This window comes from Apiospora kogelbergensis, assembly GCF_038363985.1.
Source record: "Apiospora kogelbergensis strain CBS 113332 chromosome Unknown utg000002l_segment0_segment0, whole genome shotgun sequence".
NCBI classification, from domain to species: Eukaryota; Fungi; Ascomycota; class Sordariomycetes; order Amphisphaeriales; family Apiosporaceae; genus Apiospora; species Apiospora kogelbergensis.
The window spans coordinates 513,582-530,952 of record NW_027117419.1 but is presented as its reverse complement, the minus strand read 5'-3'; the positions used below and the strand labels follow the sequence as shown (position 1 = coordinate 530,952).

The 17,371-nt window shown below is 50.7% G+C and overlaps 8 protein-coding genes across 8 annotated transcripts; 3 read left to right on the top strand and 5 right to left on the bottom strand.

Annotated features, from left to right (window-relative positions):
- Window positions 1-1,145: 1,145 nt before the first annotated feature.
- On the top strand, window positions 1,146-2,635 carry PG998_003039 (glycoside hydrolase family 18 protein; the record flags this gene model as incomplete). Its single annotated transcript, XM_066869857.1, has 5 exons — window positions 1,146-1,223; window positions 1,288-1,682; window positions 1,744-1,813; window positions 1,889-2,120; window positions 2,181-2,635. The coding sequence occupies 5 exons, from the start codon at window positions 1,146-1,148 to the stop codon at window positions 2,633-2,635; spliced, it is 1,230 nt and encodes a 409-aa protein (XP_066733607.1).
- A 632-nt stretch (window positions 2,636-3,267) lies between these two features.
- PG998_003038 (uncharacterized protein) lies at window positions 3,268-5,475 on the bottom strand (the record flags this gene model as incomplete). The annotated part of the gene is made up of 1 exon (XM_066869856.1): window positions 3,268-5,475. The coding sequence occupies one exon, from the start codon at window positions 5,473-5,475 to the stop codon at window positions 3,268-3,270; it is 2,208 nt and encodes a 735-aa protein (XP_066733606.1).
- Window positions 5,476-6,074: 599 nt separating this feature from the next.
- PG998_003037 (uncharacterized protein) lies at window positions 6,075-7,543 on the bottom strand (the record flags this gene model as incomplete). Its single annotated transcript, XM_066869855.1, has 5 exons — window positions 6,075-6,594; window positions 6,673-6,703; window positions 6,767-6,965; window positions 7,047-7,154; window positions 7,217-7,543. 5 exons carry the CDS (start codon window positions 7,541-7,543, stop codon window positions 6,075-6,077), a joined length of 1,185 nt encoding a protein of 394 aa, XP_066733605.1.
- Window positions 7,544-8,172: 629 nt separating this feature from the next.
- PG998_003036 (3-hydroxyisobutyrate dehydrogenase protein) lies at window positions 8,173-11,594 on the bottom strand (the record flags this gene model as incomplete). The annotated part of the gene is made up of 3 exons (XM_066869854.1): window positions 8,173-8,996; window positions 9,068-10,614; window positions 11,575-11,594. 3 exons carry the CDS (start codon window positions 11,592-11,594, stop codon window positions 8,173-8,175), a joined length of 2,391 nt encoding a protein of 796 aa, XP_066733604.1.
- Window positions 11,595-12,879: 1,285 nt separating this feature from the next.
- PG998_003035 (uncharacterized protein) lies at window positions 12,880-13,260 on the top strand (the record flags this gene model as incomplete). Its single annotated transcript, XM_066869853.1, has 1 exon — window positions 12,880-13,260. The coding sequence occupies one exon, from the start codon at window positions 12,880-12,882 to the stop codon at window positions 13,258-13,260; it is 381 nt and encodes a 126-aa protein (XP_066733603.1).
- Window positions 13,261-13,670: 410 nt separating this feature from the next.
- Window positions 13,671-14,506, bottom strand: PG998_003034 (uncharacterized protein; the record flags this gene model as incomplete). Its single annotated transcript, XM_066869852.1, has 4 exons — window positions 13,671-13,791; window positions 13,861-14,051; window positions 14,096-14,160; window positions 14,257-14,506. 4 exons carry the CDS (start codon window positions 14,504-14,506, stop codon window positions 13,671-13,673), a joined length of 627 nt encoding a protein of 208 aa, XP_066733602.1.
- Window positions 14,507-15,702: 1,196 nt separating this feature from the next.
- On the bottom strand, window positions 15,703-16,289 carry PG998_003033 (fad binding domain protein; the record flags this gene model as incomplete). Its single annotated transcript, XM_066869851.1, has 2 exons — window positions 15,703-16,140; window positions 16,197-16,289. The coding sequence occupies 2 exons, from the start codon at window positions 16,287-16,289 to the stop codon at window positions 15,703-15,705; spliced, it is 531 nt and encodes a 176-aa protein (XP_066733601.1).
- A 60-nt stretch (window positions 16,290-16,349) lies between these two features.
- PG998_003032 (uncharacterized protein) lies at window positions 16,350-17,065 on the top strand (the record flags this gene model as incomplete). Its single annotated transcript, XM_066869850.1, has 2 exons — window positions 16,350-16,372; window positions 16,651-17,065. 2 exons carry the CDS (start codon window positions 16,350-16,352, stop codon window positions 17,063-17,065), a joined length of 438 nt encoding a protein of 145 aa, XP_066733600.1.
- Between the last annotated feature and the right edge of the window lie 306 nt (window positions 17,066-17,371).

The following is a 17,371-nucleotide window of genomic DNA, read 5'->3' as shown; positions in this document are numbered from 1 at the left end:
CAACAACTACCTGCTGTCTCGCATGATCTTGTGACTCGCGCCATGGGCTGCCGAGTACCACGGTGACAATAGCCCATTTTTCTCTCACGGCTGCGCAAGGGGTCGATTTGGTTTTGGTAAAGATCAAAGAGGATATGTTCATAGAAAGACGGAAAACGTGATCATGTGACCATCAACCTTAATGAACCATGTCTCACCCGATGCTGCCTGAAGACTTTTCCCTGCTGGGAGGAATTGACGAAGCACTGATCCTGCACAAATGCTGTGGTTCATGTGACCCATAAGCAATCCTCCGGTATGATCGAATGCAAGACTGGGGGCGAAGGTGCCAAAACAAACTTGTTGCCTTGGTTTGCAAGGCTTAAGAATTAGTAGAAGACCACCAGTGGCGAAAGGATAGAGGTTGTGAAGACCCCCAACCTCACACGTCAGCCGCGTATGGAGATGATAGCCTCGTCTTTATGCGAGTAGCGTCACCAGATTCTCGATCCGGGCATATCATAACTTGTTACGAGACGAGATCCTGCCCCATATTAGTATTGGGGTATCACTTTCCACAAAACAGTGCATATCAAACCGGACTCTGAAGGCCATCATTGGAAAACTTCAATCAGGGCGAAGCGCCGGTGTCACTGTCATATATACTCAGCCTAACACACCAATCCGTAAGCCAAGTCAGAATCCACAATCCAAATGATCACGGACGGGGCTGACGTTGGCATTCACATCGTAAACTTACACGAATAATGTCTCAGACATTTCGTCACGATATATTTTGGCAATGCTTACGGCTTCAGAGGAACATTGGCGTAGTACAAACCCCCGGTGTGCCCGGGTTCCTGATGGCATTGCAATGAAACCGTCTCTTGGATATTCACGCCAGCAACGGCCTAGAATGATATATAAACCTCCTTGCATTGCTTCATTACCAGGTATTATGTAGAACAATTCAATCCCTAGATCATTCCTCATCCCAACTTTGAAGTATTTTGAGTAAACCCTTAAGTAACAACACAATGTTTTCCCCAACGAACAGTCGGCCTTGGGAATATGCCGTTCTCGGGCTCATGGTCTGTTACATACCGGGTCTATTAGCCTTGAGCGTGGGGAGTTCAACCTCGCTACGTGGGCGTGATGGTACTGCCATGTGTGGAAAGAACAGCGAGAACGGTGCAATGCGCTGCGGCATGAACCTTTGCTGCTCTGCGTCGGGCTTTTGCGGTGTGAGTCATCACCTCCAGTGAATTACATTTTACTTAGAAACATGGGATCACTGACTTGATCTAGACCACGGACCTGTATTGTGTCAACGCCGACCCAGCAGGGAAAACGGCGCCATGCCAAGCCGGCTTTGGGTCTTGCCAAACATATCCATACCCTTCCTGCCAGGCTGGGTCTGGCAACATCAATCACCGCACGATTGGGTATTATCAATCTGGGAACGTGCGGAACAGGAAGTGCAACCAAGTCCGGCCCAAACAAATCCGGACCACTGGCTACACGCACATGTTCTACGCATTTTCATCGTTCGACCCAAAGACGTTCCAAGTTCGGGTGGACGGTAACGATGATGTGGCAATGATGAAGGAGTTCACAGGTCTTTCCAACAACGGTGGCCCGAAGACTTGGATCGCTATCGGGGGGTCTGGCTTCAGCGCCACCGCGGCAACTCACACTGCTTGGTAAATAAACCCCGAAGCAAGGTCTCGGCCTAGACATATCTGACTTGGAATATTACGCCAGGAGCGATATGGTTTCCACTAAAGAGAACCGTGCTGCATTTATCAGCTCTCTCAAGACTTTTATGGATATGGTAAGTAGCCAGGTCATCTCGGAAACTGCACTTCAACAGAATAAGGCCCTCATGCTTATTTACGTATTGTTGTAGTACGGCTTTACTGGCGTCGATCTGGATTGGGAGTACCCAGGCGATCCGCCAAGCGGAGGTAGAAAGCTACAAGACACCCGGAACTTCCCCTTGCTCCTGCAAGAGATGCGAGCTGCGTACCCCAGCAACTACGGAATCAGCATGACCCTGCCTCCCGACTACGCATACTTACAATGGTTCGACGCCAAGGCCATGGAGCAGTACGTCGACTTTTTCAACTTCATGTCGTATGGTAAGTTTCACCACGTGCCTCGTAGATGATCGCGCTGACTGAAACACGCTATCGTGGTAGATCTCCACACAGCTAAGGAAACACAGCCAAATGGGAAGACACAGATCAAAGGCCAGACAGACATCAGCGAAATCAAGACGAAAACGCAGCCCCTCTGGTTCGCCGGCCTCAACCCGGCCAAGATCAACTTCGGGCTCGCCGCGTACGGCCGCGGGTACACTCTGGCGGACCCCAGCTGCAACCGCCTGCTCTGTCCCTTCTCGGGTCCGAGTATAGGGGGACCATGTACCAATACCACAGAGGGCGTGATTTCCCTGGCCGAGATCAAGGCGTTGATCCAAGAGCAGCACCTCACCCCGAAGTACCTCTCTGAGCAGATGATGAAGCAGATCACGTGGGGCAACCAGTGGATCGGCTACGACGACGAAGATACGTTCGCTGCCAAGAAGGCTTGGGCTGACGGGTTGTGTTTCGGGGGTTCGTTTGTGTGGAGTGTCGACTTTGAGACGCAGTGATCGGGCGGGTAGGTGGTTGTCATTGGTCCGGGTGCAGAATTGGGTTATAGACTTATCTTTCGCGAGTATATTATAGACGTTTCAACGAATAGATGGGTGCAGAATAAAGGCTGTCGTTCTAACAGATAGGAGCCTTCGGATCGATGTATTCAGTAGAACAGTGTCGTTGATCCGGATTAATCCGGGATTGTCTAGCTTAGCACAGTTAGTCCTAATCGATATCGAATCTGTCCGAGTAGTCCTCAAACATCCTGTTTAGAGCCTGTCCTTTCCTAATAAGGTTCTGCTGGTTTCGTTCCTGTTGGCCTCTTTCAGTTCAGATTGGCATATATCGACTTGATGGTACGTCTACACTAGCTCTCCCGGACAGGCTCGACCAACGCAAACTCGGTGGACAAAGTTTAGAGACGGGGCAGCAGGACTCGTGCCCCGAATTGCCAGAGGATGATGGCAGTGAAACACGACCAACAGAGCCCACACCATCCCACTCTGATCACCATGAAGAAGTCGGATTGAGACGCTCCCAACTTCGCTATAAGAGATACTTGTTTTATCGACGCCCAATGTGTCGTTATATGCTCCTACGCCACACAATATTGAATAAAAAGCTAAGAGCTAGCCAGATCTTCTCTTTAGTTAAGAATTAACGACACTGCCCCGGGCTTTAAAGCGTCCCATTTATCTGCTTCTATCCCGCCACTAGCTTGTCGACATGCGACTCCATTCTTCCATTCTATCCAAAGAACGGTATATTCCTCATGCCGCCTCAATGGCAGTCCATACCGCTCTTTAGGCTCGTCCCAAGTGTTATAATACGTCGTTGACTTATATATAGCCACTAGTTCAACTGGGAGACCCGCCTCATCTCTAGTAACGGCCGTTGGAAAGTGTGGTAACATATCGTCATTGTGTAGGTGGAGCCAACCAATAACCTCCCCATCGCCGTTGCACAGTCTCACCATATTGCCGTCGCCAGATTGATGTCCCCATAGCGTTGTGCCAACGGTGTCGCAAAATAGATAGGGCGTCTGTTCCGGCATAGAAGGAAGCACCGACTCCTGTATCTCCGGGACGGGAAAAGGAAAATGCCAACTTCCATCCTCATTGCCATTATCATAAGAGCCTGGTGGCATATTATCGTGCTTGAAGATGTATCGGCCACACCCATCCGGGTAGAGAAACGGCTCCTCCGGGAAGGAAACAGTTCTGGGTGCATCATGGCGCGCCCAGCCCGTGGGTAACTGCTTGGTGAAGTCCTTATGTTCCTGGCGGTTCTCGAACCAGGTTGACCTAACTCTTTGTCGCTGACACGGTGGAGTCTGCGATGAGCGTCCCGTATACCATTCGGTGATGGGGGTTGTCTCGTTGGCCCAGTTGCTTCGCGAGTTAATAAGCGCTGCCTCGCTGCCAATAGATACCAGCCCTTGCCAGCCAATCCATGACCAAGAGGGCAAGCCCGACGACGATAAACGATCCTCTGTAGACCTGCTTGACTCAGTACGGCGACGGAGATTAGTAAATTTCCAATGCGGACTCCAGCCTAGGACCCTGTCGAAGAGCATGGTGGGGAGTCCGTATAAGAAGCCGCCGGTAAAGGAGCGACTAAGCACCGAGAAAAGTCCAGTGATGCCGGGAAGGGCATCTTCGTCATACCGTAATGTCCTTGTGTTATAACTGCCGATAATGTTGCTTAGTGAACTTAATTCGGGAAATCCAGCCAGGATGATCTTCAGGCGGTCGTCAATGTACTTGTCGACCTCGGCACCGAGCACGAGCTCCTCATGCCAGACGCTGCAGGAGCATTCCCAATGCAGCTCTCGTTCGTTGAAGAGAATCCGACGTGGAGACATCTTATACTCTTGGTAGGTCCAACCTCGATCGTAATACGGAAGCCCGGAGCCCATGGAAAAGATTCCGGTGTTCCTAACAAGCAGTTGCTCGTCACCAAAAGGAATGATCGACTGGTCCAGGCCGCGAGTCGTGGAAACACCTCGAAGGCCTTGTAGGCCATCACTGGCATCGCCATCCGCGGCAATAATGGTAACAACGGCAGTAGCATAGATGGCCCCCATCATTTCTAACTGCTCTTTGGTGACCTCGGGGTTGCAGCGAGGAATACAAAGCGCATCGACCCACAGGTAAAGCTCGCTGATGACGCCAGTTAGATATATGGCATGCTGCACAATGGGTGGAAGTATCCGGGCAATTTCGGGGTTGTCGAGAGCCAGCGGCTTTTGAAGGTCCGCCAGCATGTCAGCGTCGATATGAGGTGCCTCGAGGTTGCCGTACATGTAGCTTAGTGCCACGAAGTTGCCGGGCACCTGGCCTGGGACAAGACACCTTCTTTGGACGTCGATGAGCCATGCCGGCCGTGTAGCCCATATCTTCATGGGATTGTCGCAGGACTTGCCGTGTAGTGCCAGGCAGTTATGTTTCCATTGCTTTAGCATGTCCAAATCCACCCAGTCGGGGTCCAAGATGCGACCCTTCCCGGGATGGCTTTTCTCGGAGGCATCCTTAACTAGAAGCAAATCCCAAAATTGGCCTCCCCCCGATATAGACTGGGTCATATGCACGCTGCTAGTATGGCCACCAGAGATAAGGCCTATGTCCTGCGTGTCTGCATTTGGATGTCCACAATGCGTCGCGAAAGCTTCCACCAAACACTTGTGGGCCGCACAGGTAGTAGAGAGGGCCTCTTCAAACGACCCGAGATTGACTCTCTGTACAGATTCAGGGTCGGAGAAAAGCTTCCAGATATCCTGGCAGACTGTGCATTTCGACGCCCAAAGCGGAGTTGGCGATACAGGACGAAGTGCTTCTTCTTTTGCATCCGCCATCCTGGCTCCCTCAGGCAGCGCTGCCATTAAGACGGGAAACGATTTTGCAGCACGATGAAAAGAATGAAGCCGTGAAGTCGACCGCAGCAATAGCAGTGGCAGACATTTGTTTTAAATGAAATGAGCAAGTAAGATTCTATCAAGTAGAATGCCGCTAAACTGCGGGGTATTTGCCAGCAAGTAATTTTATATGAGGGGTGATCACCTTCGTCTCCTTTCTTTCACTGCTGCTTAGCTATGACGAGCTTCCGATTCATCCTTTTCTGAAATTATATTATAAATGAAGACGAGGACGACCGTGTCGTTTCTATTCTGGAGGAACTTGCCACTTTCAATCCTAACTGCCATACACGTTGTCAGTACTGCAAGAACCGAGCCAATAAAGACTGGGTCTACAATGATCCACGTTTTCCCGCCTTCTCCGAGCCAGAGGCGAGAACACGGGTAGATCTGATAGAGAAGGTTATGAGATGGCGACCTGAAGAGCGGTTGAGCGATGAGGAAACACTGAAGCACCCGTGGCTCGGTACTAAATACTGACGATAAAGTGTAAACACTAGGATCAATTCTTGAGATGTATTAAGCCTAATTCCTTCTAGCTAGGTGGAGCGATAGATCCCTCGTTCAATATCAACATCTTCATGGAGTAAGGTTTGGTTAGAGTCGAAGGGGAACAATTGGTGGTTTGCCGTAGCCACACTTGCTGGGGAATTCCCTCTCGCTTCCATTTCGTGCCAGGTAAGGCGATGAGAGGGGCGCGCTAAAGCGGTCGGGACACGTGTATTGGCCATCTGGCTTCGAAACCATCTGTGCTTCTTGGTGCTGAGGCTAAGCCAGGAAGCGAACTCACGGAAACGAATTGATGATAAGGCCTTAGGTAGACTAGGGACGCTGATGGTCAATATTCCGCACGTGAGCTCAGCGGCGCCGCAGATAACGCCGACCGAGTATGCATATGTAATGTCTGTCCAAGAAGACTGAAGCATCATCTCGATGGATCGAACCAGTGCCAAAGCGCACGCCAAAATGCCGATGGCGAAAATGGCGGAAACACTGAATTTCCTCTTGGTCGACATGTGCAGCGACCATATCGCCCTTTGCGGGATTGCCAGGATAAGGCTGCATCAGCCCAAGTTAGCCATCCGTGCCCGATCAACTCCTAGGGGGCGTGATGGGGGATAAAAGAACAACACGTACAAGTCGGAGGCGATAGTGAAGATCGAGATGGCTAAGTTTGTGTAGTATATATTGGTACGGCTACAATTGCCTTTTAACATGATATCCCAGTTACGCGCGTACGGAGTGCAGACAATATTATAGACGACGAGAAGGGCGACGAAAAATACGATATTAGCCCATATCAAAGCATGGCTAGCCCAGTATACGAAGCACCGGCCAGTAGGAGCAAAGATGCGAATCCAGTCGAGCAGTATGGCGACTTTGATGAGGCAAATCGCGACGGAATTGAGCTGTTTGACAATGAAGATGTTCTGTTCTCTCGCGTATCAGGACAGACACAGCTCATCATCCAGGTGATATCTCCGGCGGCTTTGCAACAGGAAACTACTTACTTTAAGGAGCCAGATGAAGTCTCCCAGACGGACATTGTACTGATGGACGAAGAAGCCGGGACGTTGGCTGACTTGCAATGTGAGGCTGAAGCTGACGATGATGATGGCCTACGTAAACAAATGAGAACGAGAAGTTTCACCACGCGCCGCAGCATCTTATCAGAACGTACGTAGCCTAGGATAAGCAGGTCTAGGGTAGAACAAGTCAGCGCGGATACCGAGGAAGAGTCCGGACAAGACCCGATGGGGCTTAACGCACAGTCTGCCAGGGCTCTCTCCTTTATACAGAAGAACCTCACGTACACCCGGGCACTGATACTAACGGTTATCAGAGACAGGAATATGACCAGAAGGACGGCAGCAGTAGCTGTGCCATTGGGCGGGTTATCGAAGTTTGATTCCTGCCCACCGGGCGGATACAGAGCTGGCGTCGTTTGAAGGATATGGGATTGTGTGGCAGAATCAAGCGAATAGAAGTCGAAGTCGACTGAAGGCATCGTGAGATTGTTATTCTTCTTCTCTTGTTCAGTTGTGGGATCAATGCCGGTTTGTAGATTGGTCGAAACTGTTGCAAGTAAAAGGAGGAAACAATGATATTTAAGCAGGATAGGTTCGGCGATACACACGTACGGCGTATAACGTCAGCGATGTCTCACAGAATCGCAGCACGTTAATGATTATAAGCTGGCGATCAGTTTGCTATCCAGTAATTTACACACCTAATCATCAGTATGACTGGCCGATGACCTCTGTCTTAGATTACAAATAACACTCTATGTCTCACAAGATGCAATAACCTTCAGCCAGCTTGGCTGACAAAAAAACAAGGAGGCCCCGAACACCGCGGCAGCGATTAAGTACATGGACATGTAATCTTGTGTTTGCTTATTGCTGACACTGCACACTCACCCATATCAAAATTAGTCGATGTTGTTTTTATTCAGGGTCTACACGATCCCCACAATGGCTACCACTAGTAAATAGCGTAACAACCTAACCCCAACCTTATATCAACCACATTACCCCGTAGCGACCTCTCAAACTAACCCGCCCATAAGGGGTACATTCCTCGTTCTCATGTGAATTTAAATCAAGAGGTTGGTTTATAATAGTCGTTCAAGGTGCACTAAGATGCTGGCCAAGCTGTCTTCGCCGCCTCTTGTGAAACGGCACGTCGCTTGAAAGAGAACCGGAACCGATCCATCCGGAACATCCTATCCAGGACGGCCGTCTTCAACCGGACAACCTGCTCACGAGAGAAGGTGTTGCGCTTCCAGTCGTAGGAGCACAGAGCCGCGCGCTGCATCCCGCCTTCCTGTCCGCAGACGATGACCGCGGTTGGCGGCCGCGCGGCCCGGAAGGCCATGGCCGTCATAGAGTACGTATCGATAATCGTGAATGCGCGGAGATGACTGCCCTCACTGTAGTAACCGGTATTATCGAATACCAGAGGTGGCAGTCCGATACAGTCGCCCTTATAGTCCTCGGACTCCTTGTGACGCGACAGCGTGCTACCGGCCGCGCTCCACTTGAGCCGCCCACGGTCGGCTGCGAAGAGGTATTCCTCAACCAGCCCGAGCTTGGCGGGGACGCCCTCCATCCCCACGAACGAGGCCTGCGTATTCCAGAACTTGCCGACGTAGAGGTTAAGGATCATGGCGGGCGCTGCCAGGGAGAGGCCGAGAGCAGAGATCAGGAGGAAAACGAAGAGGACCAGCAGGCCAACGAACGTGTCTGCCGAGGGGAGATCAGCCTCGGCAACTGGGGGTTGGCCTTTGGCGCTCCTGTCTGCTTGAATGTCGGCCCTGAATTGATTGATCTGGGATATGGTCGAGGCGCTGAAGTATACCAAAGCTATTGCAGCTATGAGGTAATAGGGACTACCACGCAAAGTCCATTTGGTCAAAGTCCTTCGGAAGGTGGGGCGAGTGAAGAAGTAAACCGGTTTCACTGCAGAATGTAGTCAGCAGCCGGTATAAAGAGCGTTTGGACAAGCGCTTCATAGCACTAGAACAACTCACTGGTACTCCATTCTATGGTGGCTCCATAGGCCCCATCCAAGACCACCGTCTCGTCGTCCGCGATGCCTGCGATCTGACATTTCGGTTCAATGTCCCAGAGCTTCGAGTCCCAGAAGTCCCTCTGGTCGTGCCACGGCTTGTCAACTTCAAGAGGTTGCAGACAGATGAGTCGCTCGAGAAGAGACTCTGAATCGTTGGCCAACGAGAGCCTGGCAAAGGCTGTAAATTCCGAGTCCTCTGTATTGACCATTGGACGGCGGCGAAGGAGACCCATCAAGGCATACGCCTTATCGCCCTCAAAGCGTTTGCCTGCCACCCTATGAAAGAAGCATTCCATGGCGAGACTGAGAAGCTCCAGAGGCTCCAGATGAATGGAGGATTCGTAATGGTCAATCAGCTGCCGGACAAGCTTGGCATCCTTCCAGACGGGGCGGGAGGCGAAGTTTCGTTTCGCCCATTTCTCTGGGGGTCTGGGGCCTCCGATGGCAAACACCTTCACAGGCTCTTCGGGCGAGATAAGCAATATCTCAGGCAACGTCCACAGCCTGGAACCCCAGTCCTGCATCCACTCAGTCATGGTCTCTTGGCTGTATGCCTTGGCCCCTTCATCGAGCCATTGCGCCAAGGCCTCCTCACTGTAGGCTCTCAGAGGCCGGGACTTCTTGCTTTCGACCGAGGGACCGACGAGGACAACCATAGAATGAGCGGCACGCGCAATGTCGCAGATGCCATAAACCTCGGGATTGTTGACGGTGGTCGCTGCGGAACCATCAGGGTTCTTGATGCATTCAAAGTCCCACCAGAATGCCTTTTTGCCCGCCTGATGTGCTGCGTCTATGCCATGTCTCTCCAAAGTAGCCCGGTCGAATGCGGCAATGTGAAGGAGAGTCTTGCGGGCTTCTGGGTCCTCCACCCCCATTTCATCCAGCCCCTCCTCTGTAAACACATTGAACTGCGCACGCGTGTATGACAGGAACACGTAGTCAGCCCCAGAATGGTCGCCCTTGTGTTCACGAACCCAGTCGGTCACCTTGCGAGTCTCGTACGCAATGGGCTCTGCATTCTTGTCATACTCTAGAAAGCAGAGGTGGCTTGGAGCAAAGCTTCGCTCCAGTAGGTCGTCTCCATCGATATCTTTTCCCTCAGTGGTACTACTACCACGGAATGTGGAAGCAAGAGACGTGGTGGTGGAGTGGAGAGTCGTTACTGTCCATCCTGGGGCCTGCCCGGAGTCTGATGAAGAATCTTGCGCCAAGGCTGTCGTCTCAACGTCGTCGTGGGTCCGCGGGACTGCGGGGACGAGAGAGGTGGTAGAGGTGTACGGCGTTACTGCTGCCATCTCAATATCCTCCGGGTCTCGTGGGATGAGCGGACTGGATTCGGGGTCGTCCAGCTCGGCATCAGAACTACTCTTCAAGGTTTGATGGCGGCCTTCTTTCCGATTGCGCGCCACCTTGGCGTATTGGCGATCGTAGGCGCGGACCGGTTCGTATTTGCCACCATTCTCCGGAGTACCGCCAACACTCTGTGGGATCAGGAGCTGTTCACTGCATTAGAATGCGTATCGATTCAGGAGGAACAGGCCGCGTTATGACTTACTACGAAAAGGAGAAGGAAACAGGCGGGAACCCATGCCCACGGAGAAGAGTCAGCCCACTGGGCCAGTGTGATAATTAGCGATATGTGTTTTCTCAGCCGTCCACATCGTCTCCACGTGCCGGTGTCATCTGAGCCACCTCGTTCGAGCTTCTGGGTTGCTGCTCGAGTCACTGAGGGGATGAGAGAGAATATTGAGACCAAGGAGAAGGAATGCGCCCACTGCGATAGGCGCGTCATGAGGGAGACAGATTGACCAGGCCTGCGCGTGCTGGAAACCGCTTGCTGAACAACCAGTGGTACTAGCTTTCCACTGCCAGGCCTCAGGTATTTTTCTTCGGCATGTTCGTGTTGAGGAACCCTCGATGTGCGCCCAAAGGCGTCGTGATGATTGAGTGTGTCCATTTCCATGTGGCCTGAAACTGAATTGGGACTTTATGGGGTTGGCTACGGGTTTTGAAGTGAAGCGGAATGGATGTTTTCTGGGACAGCTAGAGGTTATGTACAAAACGCCGATAACCCTATATCATCTACCCTTCCGTTTTTACCCCTTTCGAACAATACCATCCATATATAGCAGAGTCATAAGACACATGTGGTATACATATGGCTGATCTCGTGTAACTAACTGCGACTTATCCCTGACGGATCGAAACACGGGATCTGGAGCGGGGTTTTGAAGGATCGCGTAGAATATATGATTGAACTCGAATGTCCGCCCAGAGAACCCTGCGTGCCGGTTCATTCGTAAAGGCCCTCGCTTAAAGCTGCATAGCTTTGAAAACAGCATAGAGAGAAGGCCCTGGTTCCGGCGGATACCCAGCGTCGGCAGATGGCCAGCTGAACTTCTTCGAATATGTATGGGATAGCATACAATTCTCATGCACGCCATATCTAGACTACGGGTTCACATTGGATCCTGCACCTTCATGTTGACGGAGGCTTGGTGCTGTCATGAAACAAGCCACCATTCAGGGGCAACAAACATACACCCTGCATAAAAAATGAAACATGGCCATAAGGCAAGCTTCTGTTGGTTCTGTCAGTTTCAGAAACAGTCAGATAAGGCTGAAACGCTTAACAAGCGCCTGCCAAGATACTCCGGTCCGGGCCCCTTGATCAGCATATTGCCATTCAGCTGTCGCGTGGGGAGAAGGGCATGAGGATGTGGCGTTCGGCAACCGCCCGCCAAGACCATTCGGTTCCGAACCTTTTGCACAGTCTATTTTTGGCCGCCAAGTGTATAGAATAGTTATTGAAACCTTTTTCATGGCAAAGGGTTCAACTATGGCTCGGTTCCTGTCCAGTTCTTTTGAGCCGGCGCGGCGGGCTTTACCAACGTCTGATTTGCGATAGCGACAAAAGTGCAATGGCCTGCAATTGACATCATGGCGAGCTGGGCCGTCATTACACAAGTCAAAGACGCAAAGGTAATTCGCCAGCAAAAAGTCTACTCCTTTATTCATGAGAACAGGGACAATACTGATCACTTGAAAGACAGAAGAAAGAAAACCTGTTCTGGCCGAAATCTTTGCAATGAGTCAAGGAATCCGGCAACGACGCCGGGATGTTGAGCACCTTTCTGACGTGCGCCTAGACGCCGTGCGTGCAGCCGGGCCAGAAGCCGTGTTATCCAGATGGGAAGAGACAAGCTTTCTCGGCGTGGGCCGCGCGTTCGCACTGACATGATCCACAACCAATCAATCAAGGCGTATAGCCTAGTGGCAATATCTTGGCCTGGGCCTATGGACGGCAACCGGCAATTCTGAGTGCTGCACAGCTCGTAAGCCAAGCACTACAGCAACAGCATACACTCTTTACGACGTCAGTCTCGGTAGCAGAACCTGATTCTTAAGCAGGACTCTTCATTCAGGCCATGGTGATGATCGTGATGACATGATAGAGTTGTAATCGCATCCAGACCATTTCGAGGTCAATAAATAGCATGATATTTCTGCATTACCTAGAAAAAGTAGTATCTCATATCAATCAAAAGTCAATTGCCATCGTCACCATCAACTACTTATAACACTCAAGACCGACTTGACTACTACGAAAAGAACACTACGTCAACACTTAATACAACATCAAAATTTGTACTTTCTACTCTGAAGCTACTCTCATAACTCTTATATACATTATCAACAGAGCGAAACCTCTTTCGCTACCTAAAGGCTTCTCCAAACTTTATCAAAACACTACAACTTACTATCACAATGTGTTTTGGGTCATCAAAACGCCGCACAGGGGGCTATGGCTCCCAACAACCTACAAAGGTTGTGCACCACCACCACGGTCCTGAGATGGGAACGGCCGGGTACAGCGGAGGTCATGGCATGAGTGGCCACCATTCCGGGGGCCGTATGGGAGGAGGCAGTGGAGGTGGTCGTATGGGAGGATCCGGCGGTGGAATGATGGGAAGCAGTGGCGGTAGCCGCATGGGTGGCGGCGGCGGCGGCGGCATGATGAGTGGGCTCGGGAAGTTGGCTGGGTTTGGTAAGCAGGGCGGTATGGGAGGTGGTGGTGGCATGGGCGGAGGCCGTATGGGCGGAGGGGGTATGGGAGGCGGAGGCATGGGTGGTCACCGCAGGTACTAACAGGCATCATTAAGTAATGGCTCAAACTTCTTGGAATCAGTATGTACGATTACGACGTTTGACTCTTGAGAGCGATTGAAAGTTTATGTCTTACAACGAAGTATGCAATAGATGATACTAATACGAGGCCAATTCGAAAGAATATCTACGATGTGGAGATTTGGCGATATTGCGGGGTTAACGGCTTGACATCGAATAGAAGAGAACACTAGATGCCAACATGCAATTTAAAAGGGCGTTGTTATCAGGATAGATTCAGAATCAAATTGAGTTAATACTCCGCCAACTTGTTGACTAAATGCGCAGGGCCAACCGCGGTATTTTGACTTCCCTCAACCCTTTCATTTCGCAACTGTCATACACTGCAGGATACCCTATCATCTTGGTGAGACGACCCATTCGGTCAATACTCAAGCGCTTATGATGACATTGAAAGAATTATCGCTGTCAAGTGTGCTCTGCCCCGTGACTTGATTATCGGACTTGGTGCAGAGATCCAGAATACGCCCACCAGCGCGCGCGACATTATTACTGCGCAGCGTTTACTCGTTTAGTTACTCGAGTTGCAGCGATACAGCGAAGACTGACATGATTACATACCAAGAGTTTGCACGTTCCCCCGAAATGCTTAGTCCGACGACTCTTGCGTTGTGGTCCCTGCACATCTCGGTGCCGCTGGTGCCGACGCGGCACTCCTGCGTTCCGAGGCTGGCGAGGTGGCTTACACATCTTCCGGCATCGGGGGCCTGTATGGAGGAAAGGTTAGCCAAGTATCGGGTTAATTCGAGGGGCTAAATGACCGTGGATTTAAGCAGTTTGGAACTGGTGCCCTTACAAAGCATGGGGTGTTGATATCGCAAAGTACGCGAGACTGACGGGCAGCCAAAGTGGTGCTATGTGCTAAAGGAAGGAAGACGCAATCCCGGTTAGTTCATGTTTCTCTCAAAAAAGCCGTAATCATAAGCAATTCGTGTAGCATAGGCAATCTAGACTGACCAGAAAGAGTGGCGTTGACTAAATCCTCAACGGCTTCCTGCTGGGCCACAGAAGCGAGAGGACTTGGACTCGGCCCAGGACCGGAGCTATCGGCCTTGGCTACGGCCTCGATGATGCGGTTGACCCAGTCCTCGTAGGAGCTGGCCGTAACGGCTAGAGATGCGTATGGATCGTCCGGATGAACCAGCACTCCGCCTAGGGCAAGGGTGGCAACGCCTGAAAGTATGGCAAATGCGGACTTGATAAACATCTTTGAGGAATATTGATTGGCTTAGATTAGGTGAAACTCGTGAAGGTTAAGCAAAGTTCTGGATAGCGATGGAGAATGCTGGAGGTAGATGCGACTGAGAGGGATTTGATTACCATCTTATACACTGAACTTGGTACGCGGTTTCACACATCTGGTCACACTTTTCAAAGACTTCTTGTATTACCATGGACTTTAGAATATTTCTATGCATAGTTCTTTGCCATAAGGTCAATACCACCCTCCATGGAGTTGTGTGTGGACTATCAGGCAATACGAGGTTACACGAATGTCTACTCACGTATCGCGAGGGCACATATACTGACTTGCAAATCAGCAGCAATATTACGCCCAATGGTGCTATAGATGGATGGATTATACATGAACGAGTTATGTTACACAATGCACGTTGCTTAATAAGATGTCGAGGGTGTGTCACATTCAAGGTGTATAAAGGTCTAGGGCTTACTCACCTAGAGCAGAAGAGGGAAAGTCTTATTGGAGCTAAGGCAGGCTGTCACATCACCATCACCCTAATGGTGCTTCAACGTGGTGTAGTTGCTTAGACCAAACCTTCTACTTGAGAGGGGGCAGACACGGAGGGCATGGTAGCGCAGTCTCTTAGCTTTCAAAACGGCGTCACTTCGCAAGTTCTTGCCCACTTCCGGGAGAATTACAGCAGCTAATGAGAACCATATAGACCGATGTAACGTAACACGAGCTCCTGCTTCTCACATACGCGGCTCCGAGAATTAATTGACAATAATGATCTAAGGGAAATGTGCATGCTGGCAACCTACGAATCAAATCGTGGTATAAGAATATAGTGGTAAGCTGAAGAGATCAAAAGTCGGGTGCTGGGACTTTGCTTCAGGTCAGCGATCATCAGTCCAATCGACTAAGCTGAACCCGGCACTTGTGAGAGCCCATTGGCAGAATTTGGAGTTTGACGCCACAAGAGTATCCACAGTCAGTATATGGGTAAGTATAAGTGCATGAAATAAGGGAACAGTAATCATACGCAATGATCACACGGGTACCTGGTCAAGTGGCTGTTCAAGTGGTGGATAATGAACCGGGGATTGATTGCGATATCAAGCGTCATTAAGCTTCTCAGTCCACGATATCGGCTCTCACCGATGACGTAAAGTCTGTCCCAATACTAGCCTCGAACAAGGTTTGCATCCCCTAGATCTTGCCTATAGAAGGGATAAACTTAATGAGTCTGTATAGCGATATGGAGAGCTTAATAATCCCGTGTCCGGAGGCTGGCGGAGTAAGCCCCAGTCCTGATCTCTGTCGCTCGATATAGTCTGGTGGTACTTCTGAAATGTTGTTAGCCCGTGGATGCGCTTGATGGCTCGACAGATCCCAGCAACCTGGTCTGAAAACCAACGCAGTGACACGTCCTGCGCTGTCTTATGTTCCCAAAAGTCGGCAAGATTTCCGTCGGCCGATTCAGACATCAGGTAGTTGTAGGAGCCGCTCTGGAATGCGAATAGTAGTTTGATCAAATGCTTCTCCTTCTGAACATGCCCACTAGCCTTGGCCAGTGCTATCAGCTCACTTCGGAAGACATCCTGGTCGTTGGACATGATTTTTTTCAGAGCGAAGACTTTTCCGCGATCTGCTCGGTCCTATAGGTTGCGTCAGAGATGTTCCAGTTGTCAGCAAAAGGTATTGGGTTTGCTACCTTTGGTTTGGGAAATTGTGGTGGCTGTGGTGAATCTCGATTTTGGTCACTTGTCCATTCCTGCCATTTGTCTATTGGCCAGCTCGTTTCCATGGTAAAAGAATGTGATCCGGTATAACATACAATCGCAGCTGGTAGGAGTTCATGACAAAAATGGGCGCCGCAAACTTGAACTGGTATGTGTGAAACAATGTTTTGTCGTTCTTTTTCCATTTAGTCCATTTCTTGTCTACGGCACTTGGCGAATGCGGCAAGGGCAAGTCTTCGTCATAAACTCCGTCTTCGATGAAGGTATCAATGAAGTCAACGGATTCCATCCATATCAAGGTTGCGAGGATTCTGAGGCGACTTGTCTCAAAATCTTCTCCACGGATTGAATTGTAGAGATCGAATAACTCATCATTCGTGAAGCCAGGGCGCCAATGTCCTAACCTTCCGCGTCGAGCCCGCCAAGCCACGCGACCCCTTTGGCGCCGTGGCGCGCGGCGGCGCCCTGGCTCGATATAGGGCGACGCGAGGGCCGGGTGAAGCACACGCGTGTCATCTTCGGCTACGACGCAGTCGACTACCGCTATGCCGATGAGTTAGGGCTGCACCGACGACATATGGGCGGCAAGGATGAGAATGAGCACTGCGCGAGCAACGCGCACTATCATGACTTGCCCCTGCGCGACCACGTCATGCTGGACCGCGAAGACGCGGCGACAGGGGTTATGGTCGGGGACTCTTCGGGGCTGTTTGCACTGCCCATCGCGTCATCGGATCCGCCAGTCGTCGGGCGAGGTGATGAGGACGAGAGTGTGGTGTTTGGCGCCCGCGCTACGGGCTACTGCTTCTACAGGAGCGCGAGGGTGTGTACAAACGAATGAGACACTTCCGGTCAAAGAGCATCAATACGAAAGATTTGGGGAAAGATAGATTGGCGGCAGACGATGCAACGACATGGTTCAAAAACCAGAACGAGTGGATGAATGGTGGGGAGAACGAGGAGCTCTCTATCAAATAAGGTTCTAGTTTATAATTAGCAAATGACAGTGTTTAGGATTATTAAGGAATAAAAAGATAATTTATAATTAAAAATGTATACATCCAAAGGGAATTGGCACCTTTTCTAGGACACGACTTCTTTACAAATACATGTAGGTAGCATTGGATTACTAACATGCGTCTTTTGC